Here is a 27,422-nt window from a genome sequence, read left to right on the forward strand (position 1 = left end):
GGACCGTATGGTGCTGCCACCAAGTTTGAAAGTGACATTTGCTTGTTTTTCTTTTAAGATTTGTATCCATCTGTTCTTCGTAGAAGGGGAACTGATTATCCATCTGTCCTATGATGAATGGGAAAAGAACCAAAAACAACTAAGACAATTGTTTTAAATACAATATGCTTTCAAAGCACACATTAATCATTATTTATTATCAATAACATTGCTCCAGTGGTCACTATACAAAACGTCAGAGACTGACACAGGATAAACACAGAGCAAACTCTTTACTACAAAAATAAATTGCCACACTTGTATACGCTGAAAGCTAGGATTACTGTTTTTTTTTTTCAATTTTTTATCAGACACAAGCTTCCTCTATATTATAATTACTATGTGTATTTACATCATTTGAAGATCAAAGAAAACAGTGTCATAAGAACAATCAGTGAGAAGAAATCTAACAAAACGATTCTGTGACTGGAAAGATCTATTCTTCCATGTCCTACAGCCATAATTATTCAATTCTAACCCACTAAATCTGATGAATTCTGACGTTTCTGCCAAGAATGTAATTCCTTCAGGAAAGTAAATATTTCAGGAAGCTGGTATCGAATTAGAGCAATGTTACTGAAGGCAGTTAACTTGCTTTCAACAGAACGAACTGTCTTTAAATGGCAAAATATTCTTTTTTACAAAAACTCGAGTGTCGAGTAAGCACATCTTTAAATACAGCAAAAAAAGATTATTAGTTCGCATTTATACAGATTTACATGATAAGCTATACACTATTATATGCAAGGGCCGGGATTTTTTGAATAAAGACAAAAAAACTTCAATGAGGATGCATGTGCGCAAAACGACGATATATATATGATAAAGCTAGACATCCAAAGACTGTTAAATAATCTAATTACAAGCTTAACTCTTGCATCAGAATTATAGAGTGCCAATAACAGTAATGAATTGTCAAAATCTTCATTTGCAAGCCATTTTCATAAATCATGTGGACTTGAAACTTTAAACCAATAATCTTTATCATCATTTTCAAATCTAAGTGATATCAATTGCTAGATAGCTCTCTCCACCAAGATAAGAACTTCATTCATATGCACCATTTTAGGACAATAATTTCGCACAGATAAATTACATTTGTATGGTATATATCGTAGACAGCAGTTACGTAGCACAGCGTGTCACTTGAGCAACAATTCTTGTTTTCACCGAGTAAGAAGAAGGATAGGTGACAACATCTAAGTGTTTCTATTTATAAGGCGTATAAACATGACAAATTGAAAGCTGAAAAATTGAACGGAATTCGATTCAAAAATCTCTTGCTGCGACTACTCAACTATTTAAAGTTTCCTCTCGAAACAAGACGCGATGCAAGTCTCAATAATTTAATACAAGTAGTGCTTTCAACGCTTTATTTACAAAATCTTTCAAAAGAAAATGATTTCATTCTATAGAAAACAGTATGAATCCGATGCAAATATGTGTCTATTCGATCATCTCGTTGGTATATAAAAATTCAACCCAAACTTTTATCCTGAATTACGTTTATGAATAGGTATGTTGCATTAGTTTATGAGAGTATTCTCCTTTACCTAAACAACCTGTATTTGAGCAAGTTTTGGCCATCATGTACGACGGACATTGCATATAGATAACTTCCTCTTCGCGCCTTTAAAAATCACCGTGACAATTCTTATTTTCTATTTCATCAGTAATCTTCGGAATATCTTCATAACGAGTCGCCTGAATATCATTCGAATTGACAACTCGCGTTTGACTCGACATCCGCGATTATTATTATCATCTAATGCGGAATATTATTCATTTTCCGCTTTACCTACAAAACGTAACACACACGAAGATGGTCCCAATTCCTCACAACGACAAAAACAGATAAACACATTTTAAGTAGTTATTTCTGTTTTCTATGTTCTACTTCCGACGTACGATATACTTAGAGTAATATATCAATATTGTTATCAATATTACTATGATTATTATAATTACTATTCATTCATAATATCAGTTATTATAATATTCATACTAAATGGTCCGAATTTATTTTCGCTCGCATCGAGAGCAGGCAATACAATTAGAATAAAATGGACCCTTTCATGTTTCAGGAATAAACCACGTTAGCTCTGATAGCCCTCGAAGCCTCGATACCTTGTCACTTCCAATACATCACGAATTTACTATCGCACAACTCCCTCGTTTGAATTGAAGAAAAAATGATTCTAGTTTTTGTTGTTTCCAGAAGAACAAGGTATTGTAGAATTCGCAGGGCTCAGAATGGAATTTTCAGTATATATTACACCATTAATAGCTGCAAGCTTTCAAATATTTTCTCGCCGCTATCAAATAATGCTTTTAGACTTAAAAGAAAAAAAAAACGCACAAACATATCATGACCGTATTGATTAGATAGAACTGCAATCATTTTACCGGAACCTTGCTATAAAGCTCTGTACTAACAACAAACATAGTTGCACTCAGGCTGAATAAGCAGGCTATTTTACACGTGAACCTGGATGACAATTCATCGAGGCAGGTTTTAGGGGTAAGGGACAGTTCAAATCCACACAAAAATCAACAACACATTGAATAATATATTTGAACTCTCGAGGGTTGGAGAAGAAAAGAAACAATATCTACACATATGTTATTGTATATGTACAAAACAAGTAGAGAAGAAATTCTTGTTCCATCGTCGCATGAAGAAAGCGTATTTCCATTGATCAGTTTTTTTTTCATAAAATGTTCGTAGATATCCTAGACTCAAGAGTTTTATCACAGCATTAGTCCATATACAGCACTTACAGTATCTATACGTGCCTATGAAAAACAATCATTTTCGTTTGAAGATACCGTAACTAAATCATATCTAGATTAGCAAGATTCTCAAAATAAATTTTCCTACTAATCGACAATGGAATTCCAGCAATCTGATTTCTAATATAATACAATATTCATCTATGCTCACACATTCAGACATTTAAGGTAAGTACATCAATTCGAAGTGCCTTTATCTCTTTGTTTTTATGTTAAATAACCATATATATGTATAGATATATACATACAGATGATGAGTGTATTCATGGTCATACCTTGTGATTCATGTTTTAGTGAGTTTCAGACTTGAAAGTACAGATAACTATCTATTCAAACTAGACACTTCTACTGATCTTTCGAAGTCTACAGCATCAAAGGGTAACTGCTAAGTACTCCTAAATCATCATTCTCACTTATATCAACTCATTTCATAAAGATTTGGTCCTTTCGATCTCAGTATGGTTATAACGATAGACGATAGTAACGATCGGTGGTCTCGATAATAGAGAAACTAGGTCACTATAGCACCGTATCAATCTTGTATTTACACACATTCACACAACACACGTCGACAGAAATAAGAAGAAACCGCAAACTATCAAACACGGACACTTTATCACATATTGTTCACAGATAATTTCTGGATTGTTCGTTGTACACCGAGAAATCTATTCTAATGTCCGTTATAGCGTTAAGTCTTCGACAGTGATTCAACCATTTTCTCCCAACTGATTCCGCTTGATACGTCGGTCGGCGTGCTGAAGTCCGATTCGTCCATATTGAAAATATCGAGAATCTCCTGCGGTTTCGGAGTCAATATCGGATCCGACGGGAACGATACGGGAGCGTTCGCTAACAGCGGCGTCAAACCGCTGCTCGTGCTCGGCATTATTACGTCCAACCAATCGGATATATCGATGTTCATCGTCGTCTGGTTCTCTTGTTCGATCGCGAGCGAATTCAAATTCGGTTCGGAACCGTGAACGCTGCTACCGCTGTTCGTACTCGTCGCGCTGCTGTTACTGTTACAGTTCTGATGAGGCACGGTCAACGTTTGTCCGTGGTTATGATTCGATGTTTGCGATAAACCTAACGATTCGAGATTTGAATTATCGCCCGACCAGTCCATCGTCATGAATTCCATATCGTTGCCCGGCGGCAAGTTATCGGCGATCAACGCGTTCAGCTCGCTACTCGGACTGCCAGGGGCGGCGATTTGAGCGCTTATTTTCAACGGCGGCGGAGGCTCTTTCTTGATACCGACGACAGTGACATTGCGAGTTGCGTAGCCGTTCTGTTGCGGAATCAACATCGCAGTTGGTATAGTTTTTGAAACGTCTGTAGTTAGAGTCGCCGTCGATGAAGAACTTCTTGAAACCGGTTGGTTGTTATTGATAATGTTGGCCGTAGAACTCGTGACGTGATTTGGAAATGATATCGTGAACGTCGGCGCACTCGACGTATTCGTACCGGATAATGGTGTTTTCGGTGTATCTAGAGCCGAAGATGGCAGTTCTACAAAATATCGATAAGACAACATTGAAAAATTTCATCTAAAACCAGACAAGCATCAATATTTTCAAAGAACTTACAAAGGAATACAGGTCTGACTACCTGATAACTCTAATTATACTAGTTTCAACCAAGAATGAGAGTAATTTGATACAAAAAATAGTGTTAATTCAATTGAAAATGAACTAGAAATTATTCTTTTGAGTATTTTGATATTTTCGGGAATAGTCAAGCTCTTAAACTACTCTCAAATCGTAGCTGTAGTCACGGAAACATACCTCCATTTTTAATGAGTATTTCAAGTACGTCGTCCATAGCTTGAGATTTACCAATCATTGGACTCAAATTACCGAGTTGATTATTGGACAGGGCAGCCAGGAATGTGCTGACATTGTTGATCGTCGTAGTGCCAGTAGATGCCGCTACTGATTGTGGCTGATCAGAAGTCGCTGCCTGCAACTGCTGCACGATCTGTTGAGTCTTCAGATGTTTTTGCTATAAATTTCAAAAACAAAATTTCTACAAATCACCTTTGAAAGCTATGGATCTGGTTTCATACGTTGCTGGGCCAACCAAATATGGCGTATTGAGCAACGGAATGAGGGAGAGAACAAGTTTCAATCAAATGAAAGAGGCCCAAATCTTTACAAGCGTTTCTGTCATACCTGTTTTGTTTTCATCGCTTCGTCATATTTCGGGGGATCTTTCATCGGAAATGTTGGCGGGAAAAAGAAGCCATTGGAATTTTTGACGGGTGAAGTCGGCACTGATGTCGACGACGCTCTGAAATAGTGACATTCATAAATGAAAATCTATGCATAAAAAACAAATAGCTATGAAAAGATTATTTCCTGATGAAAAAAATGAATACCTGGATGTATTAATGACGCCGTTAATCGGAACAGTGTTAGCGCGTGGTTTCTTTATTACGTCGTTTGTTGTGAAATCGTTTTTTGGAGGAGAAGTGACGATATGACCGATAAACTGTCCGTTATTACCAAGCGGAGACAACGACAAAATCTTCGTCTGGCCACCGAAATTCAGACTCTCGTGAAGACTTCCGCCATCGTAAACAGCCTTGACCTGATTATCGTTAGTCGGTGGCGTTGCAGTCGATGTGGCGGCAGTCAATGAAATATTTGTCGGAATAAGAGGCGGAGATGGAATGACGGTTTGCGGAGCCGGCTGCATCGTCGTCGTCTGAGGTTGTCCGGTAGCTTGTATCAGTAACGGTTGTTGTCCCGGTTGAGTAATGATCTGAGTTTGTCCCGGTTTCAGGAATATCTGTTGTTGACTGTGTTGAGCGGCCGCCGCCAGTTGTAACTGCGATTGCTGCAATTGTCGTTGCAACTCTTCGATCTGTTTCTGTTGTATTCGTACGAGTTCCTCGTGAGTAATCGGTTTCACGGTGATCCCCGTCATTCCGTGCGACGTCTGCGTTCCCTGATTCAGATTCAAACTCGAATTCAAATCCATCGGGATCGTGTTTACGATATTCACCGATGTGATCGGCTGTTGCGAGATATCGACGTCCATCGGGACGGCAGACGATGGTCGCTGGTCAAGAACTTGTTGTTGTTGTTGATGTAAATTCGTCTGTGATTTCTGCAGTAACTGCTGCTGCTGCTGCTGCTGCTGCTGCTGCTGCTGTTGATGATGATCGAGTGAACTGACAGTACTCGTGCTCCCGATGCTGCTCACGCTTGCCGCGTCTGTCGCTATCGCGTTAGACGATGAAATCATGTTAAAACTGAATTGATTTTTCAGATTATTCGAGATTCCATTGAAACTCGGTCCGATGTCCATACTCTCCGGGGTCACCGGTCCCGATATAGAACTATTCAAATCGGATAAAGCTGGTGAAGGCGGGGGAGAGGTACCGCCTATGACGCTCATCACTGTATCGTCATTAGGCGGTACGGATTGAGGGGTGACTGGTTGAATGTTGAGAATCGTTCCCATATTCGGCATCGATGAAACGCTCGTAGAGACGGTGTTCGTCTCGGTTGTCAACGTCATCGTAACAGAAGCAGCCGGAGATAGATTCGACGCTTCCTTGCTGGCGGCCGCCTTTTCAACGAATGGTTTTAGTCGCGCGATCAACTGCGGTTTCGGACCGGACACTGGTAGATTACGTATTTTCAATTCTCCGCGTAGATCGGCCACTTTCAGCTCTTCTAAATTCGCCGGTAGCACAGCTAACGGAACATAATTCGAAGCCGCCTGACTGCGGGAACTTGATTTCGTAGTCGTGGTCGTTGAACCGGATGACGAGGTCTTCTCGGGCGCGCTGGTTGATTTCGAAGTGACCGGCGGTGGCAGCGGAGGGGGTGGAGGTGGTGGTAAAGGCGGGGCTGGTGGAGGTGACATTTGTTTCTCAACTTTAACGACCCCGGTTATCAACTGCTGAGGTGGTGTCGGTACGCGTGGGACCGGAGTTACTGATTGCATCGGTTGTTGTTGGTTATTGCTGTTCGTCGGGAACACGGAAAACGGCTGCAACTGTTTCTGCTGCATTTCCAACTGCCACTGCAAAAACAACTGCTGCTGCTGCAACAGAATGTGATAAGGAGTGCCGTTCTGATCGGTATCGTTCTGCTGATTCTTCACGGCGCTCGGTGGTCCTTTATACTCGTGGAATTTAATCACTTTAGCTTTCGACGCCGAACTCTTCAACTTCGATTTCTTCACCTTCGACGCCGACGATGACGACAGTTTCGCGCTCGCGCCGCACAACGAGCCGTTTTTCGAAGACGACGTGCTGCTCACGCTCGAGATGCTTCCGATGCTATTCGTCGGCGACGGAGTTGAGAATGATGTCGAAGGTTGAGAGAAGAACAGTCCGATGTTGTTATTTTGGGAGGCCACCAAACTGGTAGCTGCAGCTGCGGCAGCTGTCGTGTTGTGTATGGGTGACGTCTGTCCGGGAAATGAGACGGGTGGTTGTGCCACACGTGGGAAAACAGTCGCGTGACTCGTCGTCGTCGTCGTAGGAAGGAATGGTTTGATGTCGGGTGGTGATGGAACTGACGTCCATGTCTGGCTGGCTTGTGACTGGTCCCCATCTTCGACTTGTGACGGCGAAGGTGCGCTGTCGCTGATGCTCTCTTCGTCGAACAGAAAGTGTAGATCTTTACGTTGCGGGTCTTCGCCCTCGCATGTACGATTGTAGTGAACCTTACCGTCTGTAAAATAGCGAACATTTACGAGTTAAAGCACAATTCAATGATTGCGAAATTATGTGAAAAGTAAGACTAAAACCGCAGTGCGGTGAATGATTCAGTGATGGATTTTGTTAATTCACCGCATCGCTGTGTACTGATGTTATTAATAATCAGTTTTTATATCCATTACAAGATGGCAGCACCTGTGTAGATGCACTACAGTGGTTTGCTATTTTTTACACACTGGGCGGAATTTTCAAATTTTCAAATTATCTCCAGCACTTTCAGGAATTAATCAGGGTAAATGACAGGGCATGCAGAGCACATCTCACTACCTGGTATTTACATTTTGGAGTAGTTCTCACAACTAACAGTAGTTTTACATCAAAAATAGTAGTTTAACTTGAACTTTCTGATTTTGAGAGTATTTTGAATATTTTCATAAAAATTGAGATCTCAGAAGAGTAGTAACTATTCTCAAATAGTAATGGTAGTCAGGTCAGGTAATAGTAGTGGTAGTCAGGTCAGGTAATAGTAGTGGTAGTCAGTTCAGGTTAGAGTAGTGGTAGTCAGTTCAGGCAATAGTAGTGGTAGTCAGGTCAGGTTTGGCAGCAGAGGAAAAATCGACAAACCTTTAATAGCATCTGCTAATTCATTTGATGGTAAAACGTTTGCTTCGACGAGTTCTAACGGTCCGGGACGATGTGATAAACGATCGTTTAATCCGTCCAATAATCGAGCTCTCTTTAGCAATCGTTGTTTATCGGCTATCGATGGATGTGCGTTCGATTCTGAAAAACGAAACGAAATATCTTCAACATCGTGTTGAATATCTTCACATTAAATTTCCTTTTATTCGAAGAGAAGACATTTTTCATCATTAGGAATGGAAAACTTCCGACCGTAAAATACAAATTTTTCATGAGGATATTAAACGCGCTGATAAAAGTAGAGTCATTAATCTTTATCATTTTACGTTCAATTAAGCCTCAACAGAAATTTTCTACAAACAAATTCGCACAAAAATGATTTCTGAATTTTCATGAATGTCAATTATTCAGTACTTAGGTAAGGAAGGCATTTAATGATAGGGGTTGTAGATGGATATTAGAACTCTTTCTCATTGGTGATAGGTGGGAGGCTTACCCTCTGTGAGTATATTCTGGTCTACTAAAGCCTGTCTATCAGGTCTCTGTTGGATCTTATGACGTAGAAGATCGCCAGTCTACAAAAAATGAAATAAAGAGAAATTGTTACATTTCCATCTGAGAATATAAGTCCACATTTCACTGCCAGGAAGACTCATAGGAAAGGGAAAGCCCTGACTAGCCATAACATGACTAGCCATAACATAAAACAAAGAATCGCTGGTATTTCTAATGAGGTTACTAGGAACTTTGAATCACTGAGTCAACGCAATTGGGGTGAAAACCACTGATTCAGGATAGCATACTTTTCATGAATTAGTAATACTTTTTCATTGTTTCTTATACAATATTTTTGGTATTTTAAATTTACAAATGATTCGCAATGCAAAAACTCCTCCTGTAGGCAGATGGTTCACCGAGTAATGGCTATTTAATCTTTTGAAATCTTGTATCAAAAGCAAGAAATATAAATCTAGGTCACGATAAATCTATAGGAAGCCGGTGAAAAAAGTCTTCATGGCACCAACATTACTTTCAAAGCAAATTTCTTTAAAAAACTGCAAAGACCGACATAAAAATTCAGAATAAATCATATCGAAACTGGCACACGGGCAGCTGGAAATCACAGTTAATTGAATATGATAAAAAAAGCGCCTATAGATGTCAGTCATATAGAGATTTCATAATGTTCTAAGAGGTAGTTATAACTCGGTTCACAGAATAGACTCTTAATCTCATAAAATTAAATAAGATCCATTGTGGTTCATTTTAAGACACGCTACAAACATTGATAAAGATCATGTCAATTTAAACTGACTTTGTTCCCGCAAACAATAACCAAATGGGGATATTATGTGTCCTGAGTCTAAGGGCCAGCTGGCTATTCAATTGTGCAGCGGTAAAAAATTGAGCCAGGCGGGGCTATTCGCGTCTATATCCCGATTGGCTACCGCGCAATTTCCAGACACGCCTTGTCGCCGAAAAACTTGGACCAATCATCTAAACGCTTAGTTTTAATTTGCATATGAATTTCCCTGGCAACCTGTTCATGAGTTTTTTGAGAAGCGACCAATTGTTATGGTTACTGTGGAAAGCAAGTGGTTAAGTGGCTGAATCAGATTTGTTTCTTTTTTTTTATGCCAGAAGCACCGCTTCTAACGTGTACATTATGAACGCTTTATGAATGTAGCAAACATTTCACAAAATTCAACAGAAATTCAACGATATACACACAATATTTAGTTCATTTAAGGTGAATCTAGTGACAGGGATTGATTTTGGTGATGCTTCGGTATCCCTCCCACCTCCCAGAGTGTACTAGATTTTTTGTTCGAATACTAAAATTTAAAATGAAACCATCGGGACAGGACACAAGACATTTCTGATTTCGCTAAGTTAGAAGATGATCATTCTTTCCTATGTTTTCTTATTAGAAACTTAAATCAAGGCAAGTGGTGGAATCAAACCAAACCTTGACGTGGCAGCATACTGAAAGTGGAGTATGTTTTATCTCGAGAAGAAACTCTCTAAAACTTTATAAATTTAGCATCGTGTCAGGATTTCAAAGAATTCACTTCTATTTCTAAAATTTCATTCCGAAGATTAACTGAATGCAATACAGATATTGACACATTGGTTTTAAGAAGAGGACATTCGGAATATGAAAAAATTACTGCCATCACTAACATGATCATAATCTATTATTCATTAACTTTGACGATGAAATGTTTTCTATTTCTCGTAATAATGACAAAAAGTGTAAAAAATCTGCGCAAGAAATCGTGTCAAAAACGCTGTCAAGCACCTGTTTTCAAGCATTGCCATCATCTGTCGAGCATTCACTCGACGAGTGAAGAATCCTCTCCAACAATTCATACGACACAATAACCGAACGATCTCGAGATCTCGAAAACTACAATCGTATCGCAATCGCTTATCAGCAATTGGTCGTCAATTGTAAGCGTATTACAGGCGTATTACAGGCAATATCAGATTATTCGCGTAATACGAACAATACGTGATAAAAATCAGCTTTTTTGTCGAAGCTGAATAAAACCGCAATCGCCAAAAGCGATTTAACTGAATCTTTTCATTCTAAGGTTCAGATTTAATTGCGGTTGGATAATGAAACATCTACAGGTGTTTAACTTCAATTAACATTTCTTTCTCAATTTCCAATTGTTTTTCCCCATTTTTATTTCGTCTATGCATCAAATTTGCGATGTTTTAGCGGAAACAACTCGTTATTCAACATAACTAATCCCAGCAACATGTATTTTTCTTCCAACAACCAGTACAAGGGGTAACCATGGACTCGATTTAGGATACAAGATGTAACTAATATCATGGGAACGCGCATTAAACAAATGGATGTGGTTTTTGGCAGACGGAAAACTGTAGTTACCCCGCAATAATCGAAGGTCAAAACTAAAACCCGATTTCAGACAAACATTAGGGTGCTTTAAAACCGAAATCGACCCATGTTTCATCAATTTGAGAACATCGCGCGGCCATGTTAATGGCATACCCAATCTCGGCCTCCTACTACCCACTTACATCAAAACGATGATATGCATGCCGTTTGCACGCGATATATAACGAATATTCCCCCTGGTTAATACCCCATGTAGGAGTTTTCAAGTGACAGCAGCCACGCATCATCTTCACTCGTTTTCAGATAATAACCAAACATTTGTTATTAATAGTTCGTTGTTAACCTTCACCCGGTATCGTGAGAGAACGTGAGAATGGTTCGTACAGACTCTGACAAATCAAAATTACGAACTGATGTTCCGAAATTCTTATCGAGGATTCGAAAAACTTATGACATTTTTTACGATCTCACTACAGCGTTTTAAACCAGACATTTTCACCAGACATTTTAACTGAATTATCCATGTGCATGTTTTAGATGTTTTGTAGGATGTTAGAGCCATTTTGGAGTCAGGGGCTATAATATATTATAATATATATATATATATATATATATATATATATATATATATATATATATATATATATATATATATATCTTCATATCGATAATAACAATCTTATGTATATCCATCCCATTGGGCTTTATCAGCATGTGGCAGATACTGACAGCAAAAAGATACTTAGAAAAAATCACACCGAAGAAACTAGAATGAGCGCGAGGCAGGCAGGCAGGCAGGCAGGCAGTCGTGTGTTTAGTCATTTATATCGGGCAACAACAACAACCATTTAAAGAAAAAAAAAGAGAACGGGCAATTGCGTAAATGTAAACGTTACCTTGGCACGCTCGAGCTGACGTCTTTGTTCCGCAAACGCAGGTGGTGTCTTCAAAGCTACAATACACAAGAAAAAACAACAATGACAAGAACGCACTCGAGATCAACGAAAAAAATCTGTTCCACTATACGGCAGCATCGGGTTCATTTTTTACCCCAAACGAGTTTTTCTCTCTCTCGACCGGCCCCGTAAAAAAAATCGGCCGTCACCGCAAAACACCTGGGCGATCGTCGACCCGAGCGCAAACGAGTCGCGCTCGTTTCGGCTATTATGCTAATGATAGAGCTGACCCAGTGTCAATGACATGAATTGTAATGAGCTATCTTCACGCCAGGCCAAAGCAAACTCTCCGAAGAGATCTGCGTTTCTAGGTCTCAAGGTGACGAAATTCCAAATATGCCTGATTTTCACATTTATTCGCGTTGTACATTAACGAATGAAGCCATTTTTTGAACCCGACAAATTACGACATATCTTTGGTCCTAAATGAGTGAAATGTTGTCAAAATGTTTCGTTATGCACTAAAACTAAGTACAAACTAATACATGTTGAACCTGCGAGTATGAATTCCAATCCTGACACCTAAGACGATTTCATAGTTCATAGAGATAAAAACATCATTTTAACAAAAATTTACCGTTCATTTATTCTAATTTGGCAAAAATATCAAAACCATTCTAATTAACTCTGTATAAAACAACGCATCAAACCCGAAGGAAAGTCGGGAATATCCGAATTTCACCTGTTGGAATGTGGACCACCTCGACTTAGATGGACCTGTTATGAATGAATACGTTAGGATGAGTATCGACAATAGAATTCGCGCCGACAAAACAAAACTCCGGGAGTTTAAACCAACGATATCGAAATGCGATTAAAAGCATGAAACCTTGCGAAGAAAAGAAATCTTCTCTAAATCACCGGTGAAATGAACACGGTATAAACTGAACTCGAAGACAAATTCTATTCATTGAGACAATCGTGGAAGCAATCCGGAGTAGTGAACTATTCAAAAACTCGCGCCAGTGAATCGTAAACAAACAACCGACTGCGACGAGCGAAATCAATGAAATAAAACTGAAAGCCTACCTTCTCTAAGCTGTGGTGCAATTTTGGCGTACTGGACCTGCGAATTCGGTTTAGCACGTACGATAGGAGCGATTCGACGAGTCTTTTTGAACAAGTGCGGCTCGCGATGAATGCCTAAATCACTGCTGTTTTGCGCAACATGTCGCACTAAAACTCTCATATTTGGCAGCACACGGGCCAGTCCGTGGTCCATGAAATTGTGGCCCGGGCACGGCATCATGTGTGTGACCAAGGTCTCCATCTTGTCGCGATCGGATCTGACTCGCAACTGAGGCAAACTTGCAGGCACCTGGTTTGGCAAATTAGCATTCAAATTAACATGGAGTTTATATGCAAAAATGCTGTCAATTGGCACTCAAAGAGTGGATTAGAAGAATAGTTTAATCTCCACCTGTTGGTGTGAGTCTGCAGAATGATTTGTGGTCCAGACAATGTGTTCAACCTCCAACCAAGTTAGTGATAGACAGCCAACATGTACACCCACCCCTTACTCTCAAAATCAGCCTTCTAAGTACACTTTGGAGCAGTTTGTGCAAACGTCACCAATAAAACGTCAGATACAACTGTTAGAGATAAAAGGACAGCTGAAACGTTGATAGAGACGGCGAAAACTGGCTCGAAAACGTCGCGAAATACGACGATATCTCGCGATTCCGATCGCGACCATCGCCATCAGTCCATCGATTACCTTCGCTAAAGTCAGATTTTCGAGTTCGTAAATTCGTCGATTCGACCCGAAGACCAAAAGCTGCTTTTAGAACAGTATTCTCTACGTATAACACGAAGAAACTGTTCGCTTTTATTTCGAATTTCGCTCGAAAACACGGATGAAAAACACGTTTACACGTCTTACAAACACAGTAGTGAAACATTGAATTGTCAATTGTGCCCTCGAATTGTTGGTTAGCAAGTTTCATGTAGAATTTTGACGCATATTTGAGGTTACGCGAAGGCATTCCGACGACGACGAACAGCTCAATCCTCATCCAGACTTCAACCTTCGCTAACATTAGATTTTAGGCAGATTCCACTGAATTTTATGGTTTACATCGGATCAGTTTAAATCTATTAAATCTCCTTGTATCCAGAGATGTTATAAGATAATATCATTTCTAAATGGATTTCGAAAGTCGTAAAACTTTGTATCAATTTACAAACGCCATCAACCATAGTTTATATGTAAGAGATACATGTCAGGCATTGGGGCCTGAAATTGAAACTGTTCCAGTGAAATTTTTAAAAAGATTACTTTATTTTCTAAATTCTTCTAAACATGGCCACGTATCCTCAATTCCAGTCATCTCGAGGGCAACGCAAAAGCCTAGAACATCGCTGCAATGTGTTGGCTATCACATTACCGATGACAAGTTGACAGCATATAGACCTATAGCCTACAATCAGTACTTCTTCATAACCATCGAACGAGGTCTAGAAGTTTGTAAGATATTAAAAAAAGAGATTGAAATGTCACAAAATCAGAATAGACAGAGAAAATGGCCACGGTCGATCTGCTGATCACTTTTACTGTTACGACGAGTGTAAGAGAATGTACGAGGTTGTTTTCATGCAAATTTCACACCAGGGAACGAACGAACGAACGGCTGAAGAAATGTTTTGTACATGTAGAAAGTTATCCCTGCCACCTGTCGATGATAATATGTCATCATGTGACGACCGAGAACAAATTAGATAACACCGACTACGAAACGGGAGTAGCTCAGCAGCTTTCACATTAAAATGAGGACTGATTCCGACTATATAAGGCTTAGTCTGACTGACACGGTAACATTCGCTGGCCCCCTTCATTCATCGCAGTTGAGATGAGGAGGGCACAACCTGCCATAAATTGTCAGGACCCGTGTATGATAAAGACTCACCTAGCAGACGGACACCTGCTATAAACAGGAAATGGGCAGGAATCACAAATGGTTACAAATGGTTTGTAAGACAGTGTGGTTTAGTTTGCTGTCGTATGGGGACTGAGTTGGATGTTACCGCAATATATCGGCAGAAGATCTCAGGAGTTACCACGACATGTCACGTCACATCATCGGCGGTGGCGGCACGAGTCTTCTGCTGGGAAGGAAGTTTCAACTAGGTTCAATGGTAACTTCTGGATTACAAGTTCCTGCAGTGAATGAAATACTTTTCAAAAGATTTCAAAGCACTTTACTGGATTTTACTTCTGCTCAATACGGTGTTTATTCAATCATTTGATGAGATCGTCAAATATATCTATTGCAATAAAAACTGAAGAACGCTGAACTGTCGTTTGAGAATGGATCAACAATGTTTATGAAGTGATTGAAAAAAACGCAGATTTTCTTCGATAGATCATATCTATCGAATTTTTGAGTTAGAAAAAAACCGGCGATTTCATGAGATTGAGATGTTCTCACTGTAATAGAATCATACACTCACTCATTCAATACATCACTACTCGAAGTGACTGGATACTTCTAGGAAAGCAGGTGAATCATGTCATTCAAGAATAAAAAACTTTAAAAAACTCAAGAGATAATGAATTCAGCAGGCATATGAAAGATAAATGATTTCAACGATATTGATTCGTCTTGACAATATCGAGAAAGCGATGGTTTTCAAGACCGATAAATTATCGTAATTATCAGAAACTCTATCTACGAATTACTTCTCGAGGATATCTGTGTAAACGTTCGCTACTAGACGACTCTAGGAATATCATTCAAATTGTTAGTTTTCACATTAAAGGTAAGTTTACTTCTTATTACAAATGATGATTATGATGGGATAGCTCGTACAATTTTTGTGACTGCGCAAAAAGTCTATTCATTGCACATATCTAAATGTAATTTGTTAAACGTCATAAACCTTTAACACAGTGATTAACATCGTCACACCCCGAGAAACACTTCAACAAAAACATTATTTCATTTTTGATATTTTCTATCTTTGTTATTTGGTGTGAATGGTTATGATACACGTATTAAAAATTAATGAAGAGATCATTGAGTTCTGAACTGAAACTTCTTTTGTAAATATACCGTAACGACGTTACAGGGGGGCGAGCTCGACAATTTTTTTATCGACAATGGCCCGTACGCGACCGGCCGTCTTAACCGACGCCCGAAGCAGTTCGCGGTCGCGAAATATTACACCCTCGAAGCCTAGTAACGAACATGTGAGTACTATTGAGTCATCGTTACACAAGACCCCGCACGTGAGGTGCCCTAATAAAACCGCACAGAAAAACCAACACAGCATATGTGTACGATGTCGCTAGGACAATGCGCTGCAGCGTCATTGACACGGCAACAATAAACGGGCCACTTCTATTCAAATACGCGGCCCACTTCGCTTACGAGGAAGTGCGGCCCGCCGGAACTTTTTATGCAGCGTGCGCGGGATCGCAGCGATATATATCCGGAAATACACGCTGTGCACCATACGCGTAAACAACCGTGATGTAATGCGTGTGCCGAGTATTCGAGGCGCACACGCCTCGTGTCCCCGTGTGCCTCGGAGTATTCCGTCGTTGAATAGAAACTCGTAATTAATCGGAAAGTTTCCGCGGCGGTCGCGACTCGCGTCTGACCAAACGCCGACAACGACGATGAATTTGACTAGCGTAAATTCCATAAAGGATTATAAAACGGACCGTAAACAATTTAAACGTAATGCGGTGTGCGTCGCGGTGTGCGTCGCGGTGTGCGTCGCAGTGCATGCCTGTCTGGTTACATTGTATTCACGCTCGTAATGACGAACAATTATTGAGAAAATCTTATTTCACAAAACTCGGGAAAGACTCTTTGTTTGGAACGAGAATAATCGAATTATTCATCAGTCCTGAAATATGAAAACCTGCTCGCAATTTCTTGAATACAAATATATTTGCGCCGGCACGAGTGAAATTTCAGTTTGTGACTGCCACAAAATCAGGGGTAGATCTAGGGAATTTTGAATAGGGGGCAAAAAACCTGAGGCCTGGTACATGAACGCGTAGACTCAAAGTCCTTAAGGGGTTTTAGGAGCCCCTCAAGAAAATTTTGAACAAAATGTATGATGTTCAGAGCAGTGATTCTAGACCAAGTTGACTGGCATTGATTTGCCACTATATGTGTTACTTGTGAATATTTTAGTTCAATAATGAAAATAGCATTCAATAAATTGAAGATGTTACGATATGCCCTTCCACATCATATATACAACCTTCAGAAAGATGAAGATAATGAAACGCTGGGTGATTCTGTAACCTGGATTAAGAGTTAATACAGAGGGGTAATCCATCTTGTTCACATGCCACACAATAAACCTGGTTATCCTACACCCATCACATCACAGTCCTAACTCGGCAGGTGTCTGCAGCCAGGTGATCTCAGACTAGAAAGAGGTCTTTTTATGAGCAAAATTTGGGTCACTTAAATTTTCTATCCATGAAGTATCTAGAATTAATGATATGACAAAAAGATATAAGGTTCAAATGCTTTCCAGGGCGGCAACTTTCTGCCATTTTCAAATTTTCCTGAGTTTTCCCTGATTCTTTTCTAGAATGATGAAGAATGTGATGAGATACTTGTAGATGAGTTTGATAGAGTCATTCTGAAAGGACTATGAGAGATTGAGTGTTTCATCTAATTCATTGTTGTTACGCGAGAGTCATCAATCTTGTTACGCCGTAATGACTGACGAAGTCGTGTCGCGTAATCGAATTATGCGGTTAATAAAAAACGACAAAAAAGTTACGAGCGTCGCGTGGATGAATGGTTAGCGATCGGGGCATGTGACTCCACGCCACGCGCGTAGCCGCCCAAAACTAATCAATAATTCATGTCAAATAGAATAATGAACGTCACCATCAATAATCAAAACTGAAGAGTCGAACCGACCTCAATAATAACAACAACAAACGCTTCAACGCATCGGGTATAATGAAAAAAGGTCGCAACTTTCCCACATCTCGACCACTTCAAACAAAAACACGAGACTCGACCCGCGACTTACACGACACACGCGTCGTGCATAGTCATCGCGGAAGTGTACAAAGTCATGACTCGTCGAGATGATTGCGTCCTTCGTCGCGCGGACCGGAAAAAAACCACAGGTGGATCGAGACGAAGCAGATGACGCTGTATGACGACAACAATCACACCGGTTGCCGGTGAAACGTCCCTAGTAACGGAGACCCGAGTCGGTTGGACGGTCGTATATACGCGTCTCAATTCGAGCAGATGCAATGGTTAATTTGCGGATTGACCCGACCTCAATGACACGCGTTTTCATTATTATGTAAGCTCGGCTTTGTTGCGTCCCCGGCGAACGTATTAATTCCGTACAATGGACACGGAATCTTTCTCGCCGCAAAAAATCTGGCATTGTGCTCGAACGAGATTATGAAAATGCAGCCCGCCCCTCGTACGCTCGCACGACTGCCGCACAAAATAAAAAATACGACGATAAAGATATCCGTACATCACCTGGCACGAAAAGTTGAAAAGAGCCCAAAACAAAATCTTACGCACAACGTTCGAAACAGTTTGCTTAGTCTGGTCTTAGTCTGGTTTTTCCCGATCGTAGGACAGAAGACGAACGTATGGAGCCGAAGGACGGAAAATGGGCCGATATTCGCCCCCGCCCAAAGGTAAGCAAAACTTCAGGCTTTTTTTACCTTCGGGCCGCGTCGATATGGAACGTTGTAATCTTTGAGAAAAGATGAACTGTCATGTCCGATTGTTGTTTACGGCTTTGTTGCAGACTACGAGATAGTTATCTTTTCAGATAAAAGAACTGAAATGTTTTCACAAAAAATATTTATCATTTCGAAGGCCATTCGAAAAGAAAAAACTAAAACAACTTGTTGAAATGTTTTTTTCAAGCGCAGCGGAAACCGCTGTTCGATGTAGTTCGGAACCGCTGCGCATAAATTCGAATGATTGCCAATGTTTGATAAACTTTTCGTTTACATCACGAGAATCTAATCTTGTAAACGACTTATTGTCTTGACGTGAAACATGTAATAGCGAAGTCTGTAACAAAACGCAACCTTCGGCAAAAAACAACTGCACACATGATTCATATGTATATATTACTCCCGCTACAGTTTCCCATAAAGTCATTCGAGGCAACATCGAGGCCTGATGATTTTGTTTTATGGTATGAACCAGGTATTATCTATTAGACATTGTACTGGAGCAATATTTCATAAATCATAACTCATGTGAAGTTTGGTACAGTTTGGTACTGGGAAAGCCGGCATTGGGAAAAATACTGCAACCGTCAAGGCCATGAATGTAATGAGTGTCAAACGTATCAATCAATACAGGAGTGGATCCAAGGGGGAGGGTGCAGGGGGTACGTATACCCCCCCCTCACTAAAAATGTCAAGTTGCCGTGAAATTTTATGGGAAAATGAAATGTTTGAGCGACAAGTACACCAGTGTTATATTTCAATCACATTTGTCACTTTCTTCGTTGAAGCAGATATCCAACATGTTTGATATTGTTGTCGCAAAGCAGCAAGTAAGCAGCACACTTAATTTTGAAAATAAACCGTCTGAACGCTTAGTATTGTACTGAAATCTGCCTGCTTGTATCTCGAGGTCACATAATCTCAAGGTCATCCATGAAAACGATGATTCTCAGAACATATTTTCTAAAGATTTGGTGAATGTAATAGGTATATTAGCTATTATATCATGGTTAACTAATGCCATGGCTAGACTAGTAGTGATTCTAATCATATCAACTCATCTGTCACTTTGCATATCGAGGCAAATTGATATTGAAAATTTCTCTAATCGAGTTTTGCTTAGTCTACACAATCATTCAATAACATTGTAGCAGACGCTTCTGGTATCAATCAATGAAAATGAACTTTTGCCCTCGCGCACCTAACTAATTATACAACAAGTCATACCATACCTGTAAACTGAAAGTGTTAACGCAAACTCAACTTCTCCAAAACCTAAAATTATTCATTAGCAAGCTCTTGAACCTAAAACCGATTCCACTGTAAGATATAGTAAGAGCACGGATTGACTAACCTGCAACAACTGGTTGTTGAAACATAATATGATAAAACCTCCAAACATGAATAATATCCTTGGTCTTCTGAGTAAAATCCATTTTCAGAAAATTCTGACCGGGGATATGTCATCATAAGCATTGTGTGGACATCTTATAGTCGAAAATGAGATAAGTTATCAGAAGGACCGATGTGGCTAGTGATTTAGGGCCGACTGGTTGGAAACTGGACGTCTTTACGACGCGGTCAAGCTTTAATTGAGAACCGATTTTGTGCGGATACAATTTTTACAAAGAACACGACGAACAAAACACAACACGTGGCAACTAGCGTGTCGATTTACCATTTAGTGACCGATGGTCAACTTAATGGCTATCGTTCTATTGTTCGAATGGTCAACCATATCGTTCTTTCCGCTGACCAGTGGTCAATTCCATTAATTCACTGAGATAATGACCACCGGTCATCTCGACGCGTGCTTCGCGCGAGTTGATATAATTACTATTAATCGTCTTTATTTCGTGAACTTATCATCGCATCTCGAGAGCTTCAGTCGCGCCGTCTCGAAAACCGAGAACCGTATCACGAAAAACATGATCCGACGACGAGTCGAGATTCTTAAAGTGTTCGGTGAATCGTAGCTAATCCGGCGACACTTGAAAACACGAGACGTGAATCTGATATCGAGATAAGCTACGGAAGTGTTAGAATAATTGCTGCGATTGAAATGTGTATCTCGGGGTAAACTCGCTAAATTTGTCCGGACCATGGACTCTAAAACGGATCTAGCTCGGATGCTACAGGGGAGATCAAAGGCGGCGTTTTTCGTTTCACGTCCCTACGTTTTAGAATCCATGGCCCGACCAATAATGCTCGTACGATCATGGCTTAAATAGAGATGAATTGTTCCGAGCACATTGGAATTTCGTCGTAACCGCGGAAGAAATTAGGGGACGAAAGTCTCTCTAAAACAACAAAAGCTGAACCATACAAATATCGGTGAAACAAGCGGAAATGTTTTGAATACATTTCAATGAAATTATGAAAGAAAATGTACCAATAAAAGGAAGCAGTAATCAACGGCTTCACGCTGAATCTTGTTTAAATTTCTGAATATGATGGTTTTTTGGATTTCACATTCAACGACCAATGCATCGATTGTCACGTGAACAGACGGCACTATTGAATGCTAAACATATGCTTGTCACTGACCAGATTGAGGGTCATTTCACGAAATCAGTATTTTACAACCAGACCAGATCCCGCTTTGATAATTTGATAATTACACACCGCGGTTCACGCGATAACACGTGAATTGTTCGAGCAGATCGTACATCAAGTCGTAGATCGGTGCTAGCCTTTTTGTCCGACTTTTAAATAATAGAAATCTGAGCGCGACGGAATGAAATGAACAGCTACTTCACAGCATCAAACTGATGACCAATTAGATAAATAATGTCGAAGATAATATGAGAAAAAAATGAATAGAGGCCATTTCAGTAAGATTGAAATTTAAAAAATCGTTTTTCTCGTTTCACTGATAATGAAGTTCAGAAACAATCAGAATAAACTTATATCATCAGGGCTCAGTTTCACAAAAAAGTTTAACTCAAATTTTTGGTGTAATTGCCATTGGTTACTTCATGTTTTCAATGCGGACAACAATTCAAACTTAACCATTTAGGCTAAAACTTTTTCGTGAAACTGAGCCCAGTTGTGGGTTTTTTACTCATTAACTCTGAAATACTGCAATCAATATCAATCAGTCTCTATGAGTTATTAGTGTTAACATCCCTCGTTGAAATAAGAACATTTTACTTACGCGGATAGATTCCCTGGTCGACTAACTCATTGACGGAACGTCTTAGCATCAACTTCCGTTTCAACGCTGAAATGATATAAGAAATTAACGTCAGCAACAGTTATTGAATTCAGAACATCTCACGTATCAATCTGATGTAATAATGAATAATGCTAGAAAATGCCAGTATCTTATTCTAATGAGGAATTACCTTTCCCGGCGTAGCCTATGTCAACCAGGCTTACATTGAACAATTCCACCATTAAAGCAGGCATTATTATCCACTCAACGTTTCTTATACGAATACATATTATGAATCCGATATACTGAAGTGAACGTACTTAAATGCTACGGATGTGAAAACATAAATTTCAAACATTCGATTTCGTCAGTAAATATCGATAATATCCGGATAGGTTTTGATTTTCTGCTGGTATTGCCGGGCACTTCCTCTTACTAATTAGTCCATAGTTTTTGACTCTGTATGGTATGTATCGATGAAAATTATATCTAATGCGGTATTTGAAAAAAAAATACGATATTTTCACTTGTGTTCTATCGCACGCGCTGGACGTTGTGCTTTCTATGTCAGAGTTCACTATTTCTGTAAGTCCTTATGATTATAACACTCTAGCGAAGAATGCTGATTTATTATGACTTAATACAGATGTGACAACGTAGAACAAACAATCCAGAAATAGCAGGCATCCGAATCCAATAATTCCAATATATTCTCTATGACAGTATGGCCTATGGCCTCACTTGCGTTTATTTCAAAAATGACATTTATCGGTTGGAACATGACTTTCTGAAAACTGAATGAAATGCAATGTATATGCTAGACTATACGTATAGACAATGCCTGCGAACTTCTGTCATATCCAACAAGGTCGTGTGTATATCTCACAGATAAAAACAGTTAAATATAAGCCCTAATCATATTTGGACTACGAGACAAAAACCAATACAGTCACTCAGGTCATGAACGGACTATAGTTTTCATATATAAACGATAATGTCAAATAGGAAGTGTATTGTTAATATCCTTGAACCAGATCAAGTTGAAATTATAACGGGTTCGAAAACAAGATTAAATTCACAGATTTTAGATATTAAGATTTAGGTTTACTTGAAATTCACACGATCAAAAAATCCCATCCATTCCCCTATTCATATTATAAATATCGTAGAGGCAACAGCTTCAAAACCCAGAACAATCGAACCTAGCATTTTGATTAATCATGATGTTTGTGATTGCAAGTGGAATCGTCGTCATTCTAACCTTTATTTTTTGGACGGAACATAATTGAATAGAATGGTCGCATTATCTATGAGAAATACTTAAAACGCGCGGACGGTAAATTTGAGCAGCTGGTATCGCGTAATTCTAATGACTGATATTTCTAGAGAGCTTTGTGACCACCCGGTGAAAAAAAAACCATTATGATTTTTTCGCCGTATCGGTGGCCGACCGCCGAAACATATGTTACATGTTTGCGATCGTATGCTCGAACTCGAACCTCCTCCCGGGGTCTGTCATCGTATAACGACTGAGAGTCGAGAAATCATCTCAACAGATGAAATACGATCAACAGGTTCGCGCGGTTCCCGCTTGGGGGCCGTTTACGCTCAGGTGTATTCGCATTGTTAAACGTTATAGCCGGTAAAATAGCTGATTAAATCGCGTAGAAATTGGCCGGGTCGTTAAATTGAACCGCGCAGCCGGCCTGACCCAGCAGGTGATCCGGCCCGGGCTCCGACGAGATGAAACTTTTTGGTTCACCACTTCGTACGAGTAAACAACGGGCAATAATCGCGGCTTCCCGCAACGCACAATAGAACCGCAACCCGGGTTCACTAGCGCGCGCTGCCGTGATCAAACCCTTCAGGTCATTGTCGTAATAAGATGATGCTTAATTAAACTCGAACACTGTTGCATCTTTTCTCTACGGAAAAAAAAACGTTCTTTCTTTCGAGTACGCGCGCTTTATCATGTAAGGTTACGTATAATAGAAATCGTAGCCGAAAGCGTAAACTTTTTTTTCTCAAAAAAATCTTTTCACGAAAGAATCGCGCGTTTGACAATAGCAACAAAGCCGTTCTAAGAGCGGGGCCGGGTTATTTTCATTTAAGATACGCCAGTAAGCCGACTGGCGCATTGAGATTTGCTAAAACTCCTCGACAACAAACTTGTGAACTGTAAAATTAAAAACCATAACACTCAAAATAACGGCTTAAATGACCGCGAGACATTCATCTCGAGCTCATTGAAACTATTCACAGAAAATTCACACAAAAAAAACAATCGAAAATCTAAAATTTTTAACTGTTAGGAACACATTTTTAAACGCAAATATTAGAATAAAGTCTTCATGAATAAAGTCTTCATGTTGCCTCATAACGTCACCTTAATAAACATTCTTATGACAATACATTATCTTGAAGAAATCATTGTTATAAGTTTTGAAAGTCGACAGTTTTTTGTTTTGACTCGAGCTAAAAAATGGAAATTAGGAACCTCTTTTGGTGACAAATATTTGAGGCGACATTACAACTCATTCGTAAATAGCTGAAAGCAAACCTGAAACCTGCGATGACAGCATCGGTTTACAATGAATATCAACACTCTGCTTCATTCCTGAATAATTTCAAATCAACAAAAAATACATCGTAAATAAACTTATGATCAGAAATGAACAATGTTAAGGAATACAGAACGCAGTCTGTTCCTAGATTCTACAAGTTGAATATGTAAGATATGGCATTTCATAGCATTATTCATTTAATATCTGTATAAAATTTGAATTTCAATCTTCCGAGGATCAAACCTCTAAAAGATCTACAAAAAGAAGCTAAATTATGACGCCGGATATGTAATGTGCTGCCCTCTTTTGGTCGAAGCCAGGACTGATTTCGGTAAATAATAATATAATGTGCAAATACCATTTAAATCAATGGTCAAAACGTGCGGCTGTTTGTAAGGTTTGGTGGTGAATGTTTCCATGCATAGATTATCTGATTTGGTTTCTGGAGTAGTTATAGAAGGGAAGGGAACATCCCGACACCACGTTTACCAAATAAACATCAATTTCAGATCAGAGGGGAGGGAGTTCTTACACCATCAGACCACGGTTAGTTATGAAGTGACCACCGGACATCATTTGACCACGGCTGGGTAAAATGATACACCGTATGGATAGAAGTGGAAAGCAACTCTAGCAGAATAGACAATAGACCCATCATAATGCTACTGATACCTGTGCACCTTTAAAAGGTTACCGCAATCCCCCGAGATATCAGTATCATTATTTCTAAAATATTTCATATATTCTAGTGAATTTCTTAGTTTGGTGCGTGTAGGAAAATGGATATTTATGAAAAAAGGTTGAATTTTGATAATTTTATTATCATCATACTAGAAAAATGACTATGGGTTGATGATTATGGGGGATTAGTACCTATTTGATTAATATTCACAGGGCATATATGTTATATAGAATTTCATATAGTTACCTTCAGCCGATTGAGTATTCCTTAAATAAACATAAAAACAAACAAGAAACGTCATGCAAAATCCAGTACAAAAAAAAATCAAAATGGCCGTGCTTTAAAAAGTGGATGCTGAAAGATTACTGATAAAACTAATTCAAATATCGGGATTTACGGCAACGAAAATATCTTAAATCCTTTGATCGAAAGAGGTTGGCAAATGATTTTATTAGCGCAGACCTTAGATTTATGAAGCAAAGCAAAGAATTTGAATATCAAGCTTCGATTTTAGAAATCTAAAAACTGCAGATGACACGGGCGGGATTTTCAAAACACTTATTTAATTCCGCCAAAATTTTAACGAAGCGTGAATTTTACTGGTCGGATAGCGAAATATTTGTGAATGAGGAAAAACATTATGTTGGGGTAAGACTAGTAATTCTAACATATGTTCGTTAGTAGCTATACTTTTCTCATTATTGAAAGTTAACCCTAAGCACCTGTAACAAGGAAATTGGTGCTGCACGTACGGTTTATCAGAGGTTCACGTTCAAGTGTACCGTATAGAGATATGGCTTGATAATATACAACATAGCGAGGTCTTAAAAATACCGGAAACGTGGGAATGTTTGATTTTCTGGGCTTGATTTTCTACCCAAAAATCAAATTCATCCTCGTATTTACAATATTCATCATTCATATACTGTATCACGTTATTTAAAAGAATTTTTTTGAATTCGTTTCGAATATTTCGCATAATATTATCCGCTGATTTTTTTTCTGATCGGCATTTCAAACGACTTAATTCAACACCGCATATGTAACTGATATTGCCGCGTAAATGTTGGCTAAATACAGGGCTGAAAATTTGATTCAACCTTGAAGTAAACTGAATTCAAGATTGATTAAACAAACTAATTTCCAGACCCGCGGTAGTTTAAGCGATGTCTACATTCCTCTCACTAATTAAAACGGTTAGCAATCTTATATTAATGAATATTTATTTAGATGCTGAACAAACATCGAGTCTCAGCAGTGAAACACTGAATACTACCGACGGTTTGATTCGTGAAGCAAGTCAGTTTCATCACGATAGGTAGAACACAATATCCGTGTTGACGCGATGAGGAGAGAATCCCACAATGATAATAAAAAGTCCGAAAATGAAACTTCGAGATAGTAGTTTATTTCAACGTTGCGACTATATCCTAATAGTCATCTTCAGGAATAACGTTGAAATAAACTACTATCTCGAAGTTTCATTTTCGGACTTTTTATTATCATTGTGGGATTCTCTCCTCAAGTCAGTTTCAGTATGAGCAACTCACGAGTGATATTATCGAAAACTTTATTTCAATGAGACAGAAGCGACGAGACATTGGCCAGTATTCAAACGATATAGAATGTGTCTAAAGCTACTAGTCGCTGGTGGCGCTGGTTAAAACCATGCATAATTCATAGAAAAACTAAGCATTTTCTAACTAAACACACGTGATATTTTGAGAGGGATATAAGAGACCAACGGCGTGAATCATCGCATGCGACCGGACACTGCTCAATCACACTTACATTCTTTGTTTATATCCATGGATGTTTGAAGAGACATTTCTTCAAGTTTCGGGCTCGTAGGTGTGGTGGCGCCACTGGTTTTCGGGGTGGAAGGCTCGGACGACGATGATGGCGATGATGTAGCTTTATCTTTTTGTTCTTGAGCTTTCCTCTCTTCCATCATTTGACAATCTCGACAGTAAAACTTATGAATGATATTGATGGTATCGTTGTTTAGTTTACCGGCTGCCGTACCATGCACGCCGGCGAGCCAGTTATTTGTATTGTTCTGTGTGTCTGAAATGATAGATTACAAAAGAAAATCATAAAAACTCATACGTCTCATACATCTAAATATCTTCATCTTGTGTTACACGACTGCGAAAGTCTTTATGTAACAAAAAAAGTCAAAAATGAGGTCTACTGGCAAATTTGTTCCCTTAATTATTAAGGCAAAGCTCGCTTCATTTCTCATTCAATATTACTCCCTCTTATCGCGGTATTTTGCAAAGAAGTTCGAGATTTCTCTGAACTTTCTTTTCTAATGTCGATTTCTAGTATTTCGATAC

At 39.3% G+C, this 27,422-nt stretch overlaps 1 protein-coding gene across 1 annotated transcript; it reads right to left on the minus strand.

Annotated features, from left to right (window-relative positions):
• Positions 1–181: 181 nt before the first annotated feature.
• On the minus strand, positions 182–27,005 carry LOC141903130 (uncharacterized). The gene is made up of 10 exons (XM_074791104.1): positions 26,875–27,005; positions 25,330–25,349; positions 21,838–21,903; positions 11,927–11,982; positions 8,655–8,733; positions 8,141–8,299; positions 5,216–7,529; positions 5,010–5,127; positions 4,623–4,839; positions 182–4,347 (listed from the first exon to the last, which is right to left on the minus strand). Coding segments are annotated over exons 1-10 (3,855 nt in total). The 5' UTR covers positions 26,877–27,005; the 3' UTR covers positions 182–3,523.
• Between the last annotated feature and the right edge of the window lie 417 nt (positions 27,006–27,422).

The sequence above is a fragment of the Tubulanus polymorphus genome, chromosome 4, assembly GCF_964204645.1.
Source record: "Tubulanus polymorphus chromosome 4, tnTubPoly1.2, whole genome shotgun sequence".
Classification (NCBI taxonomy): Eukaryota; Metazoa; Nemertea; class Palaeonemertea; order Tubulaniformes; family Tubulanidae; genus Tubulanus; species Tubulanus polymorphus.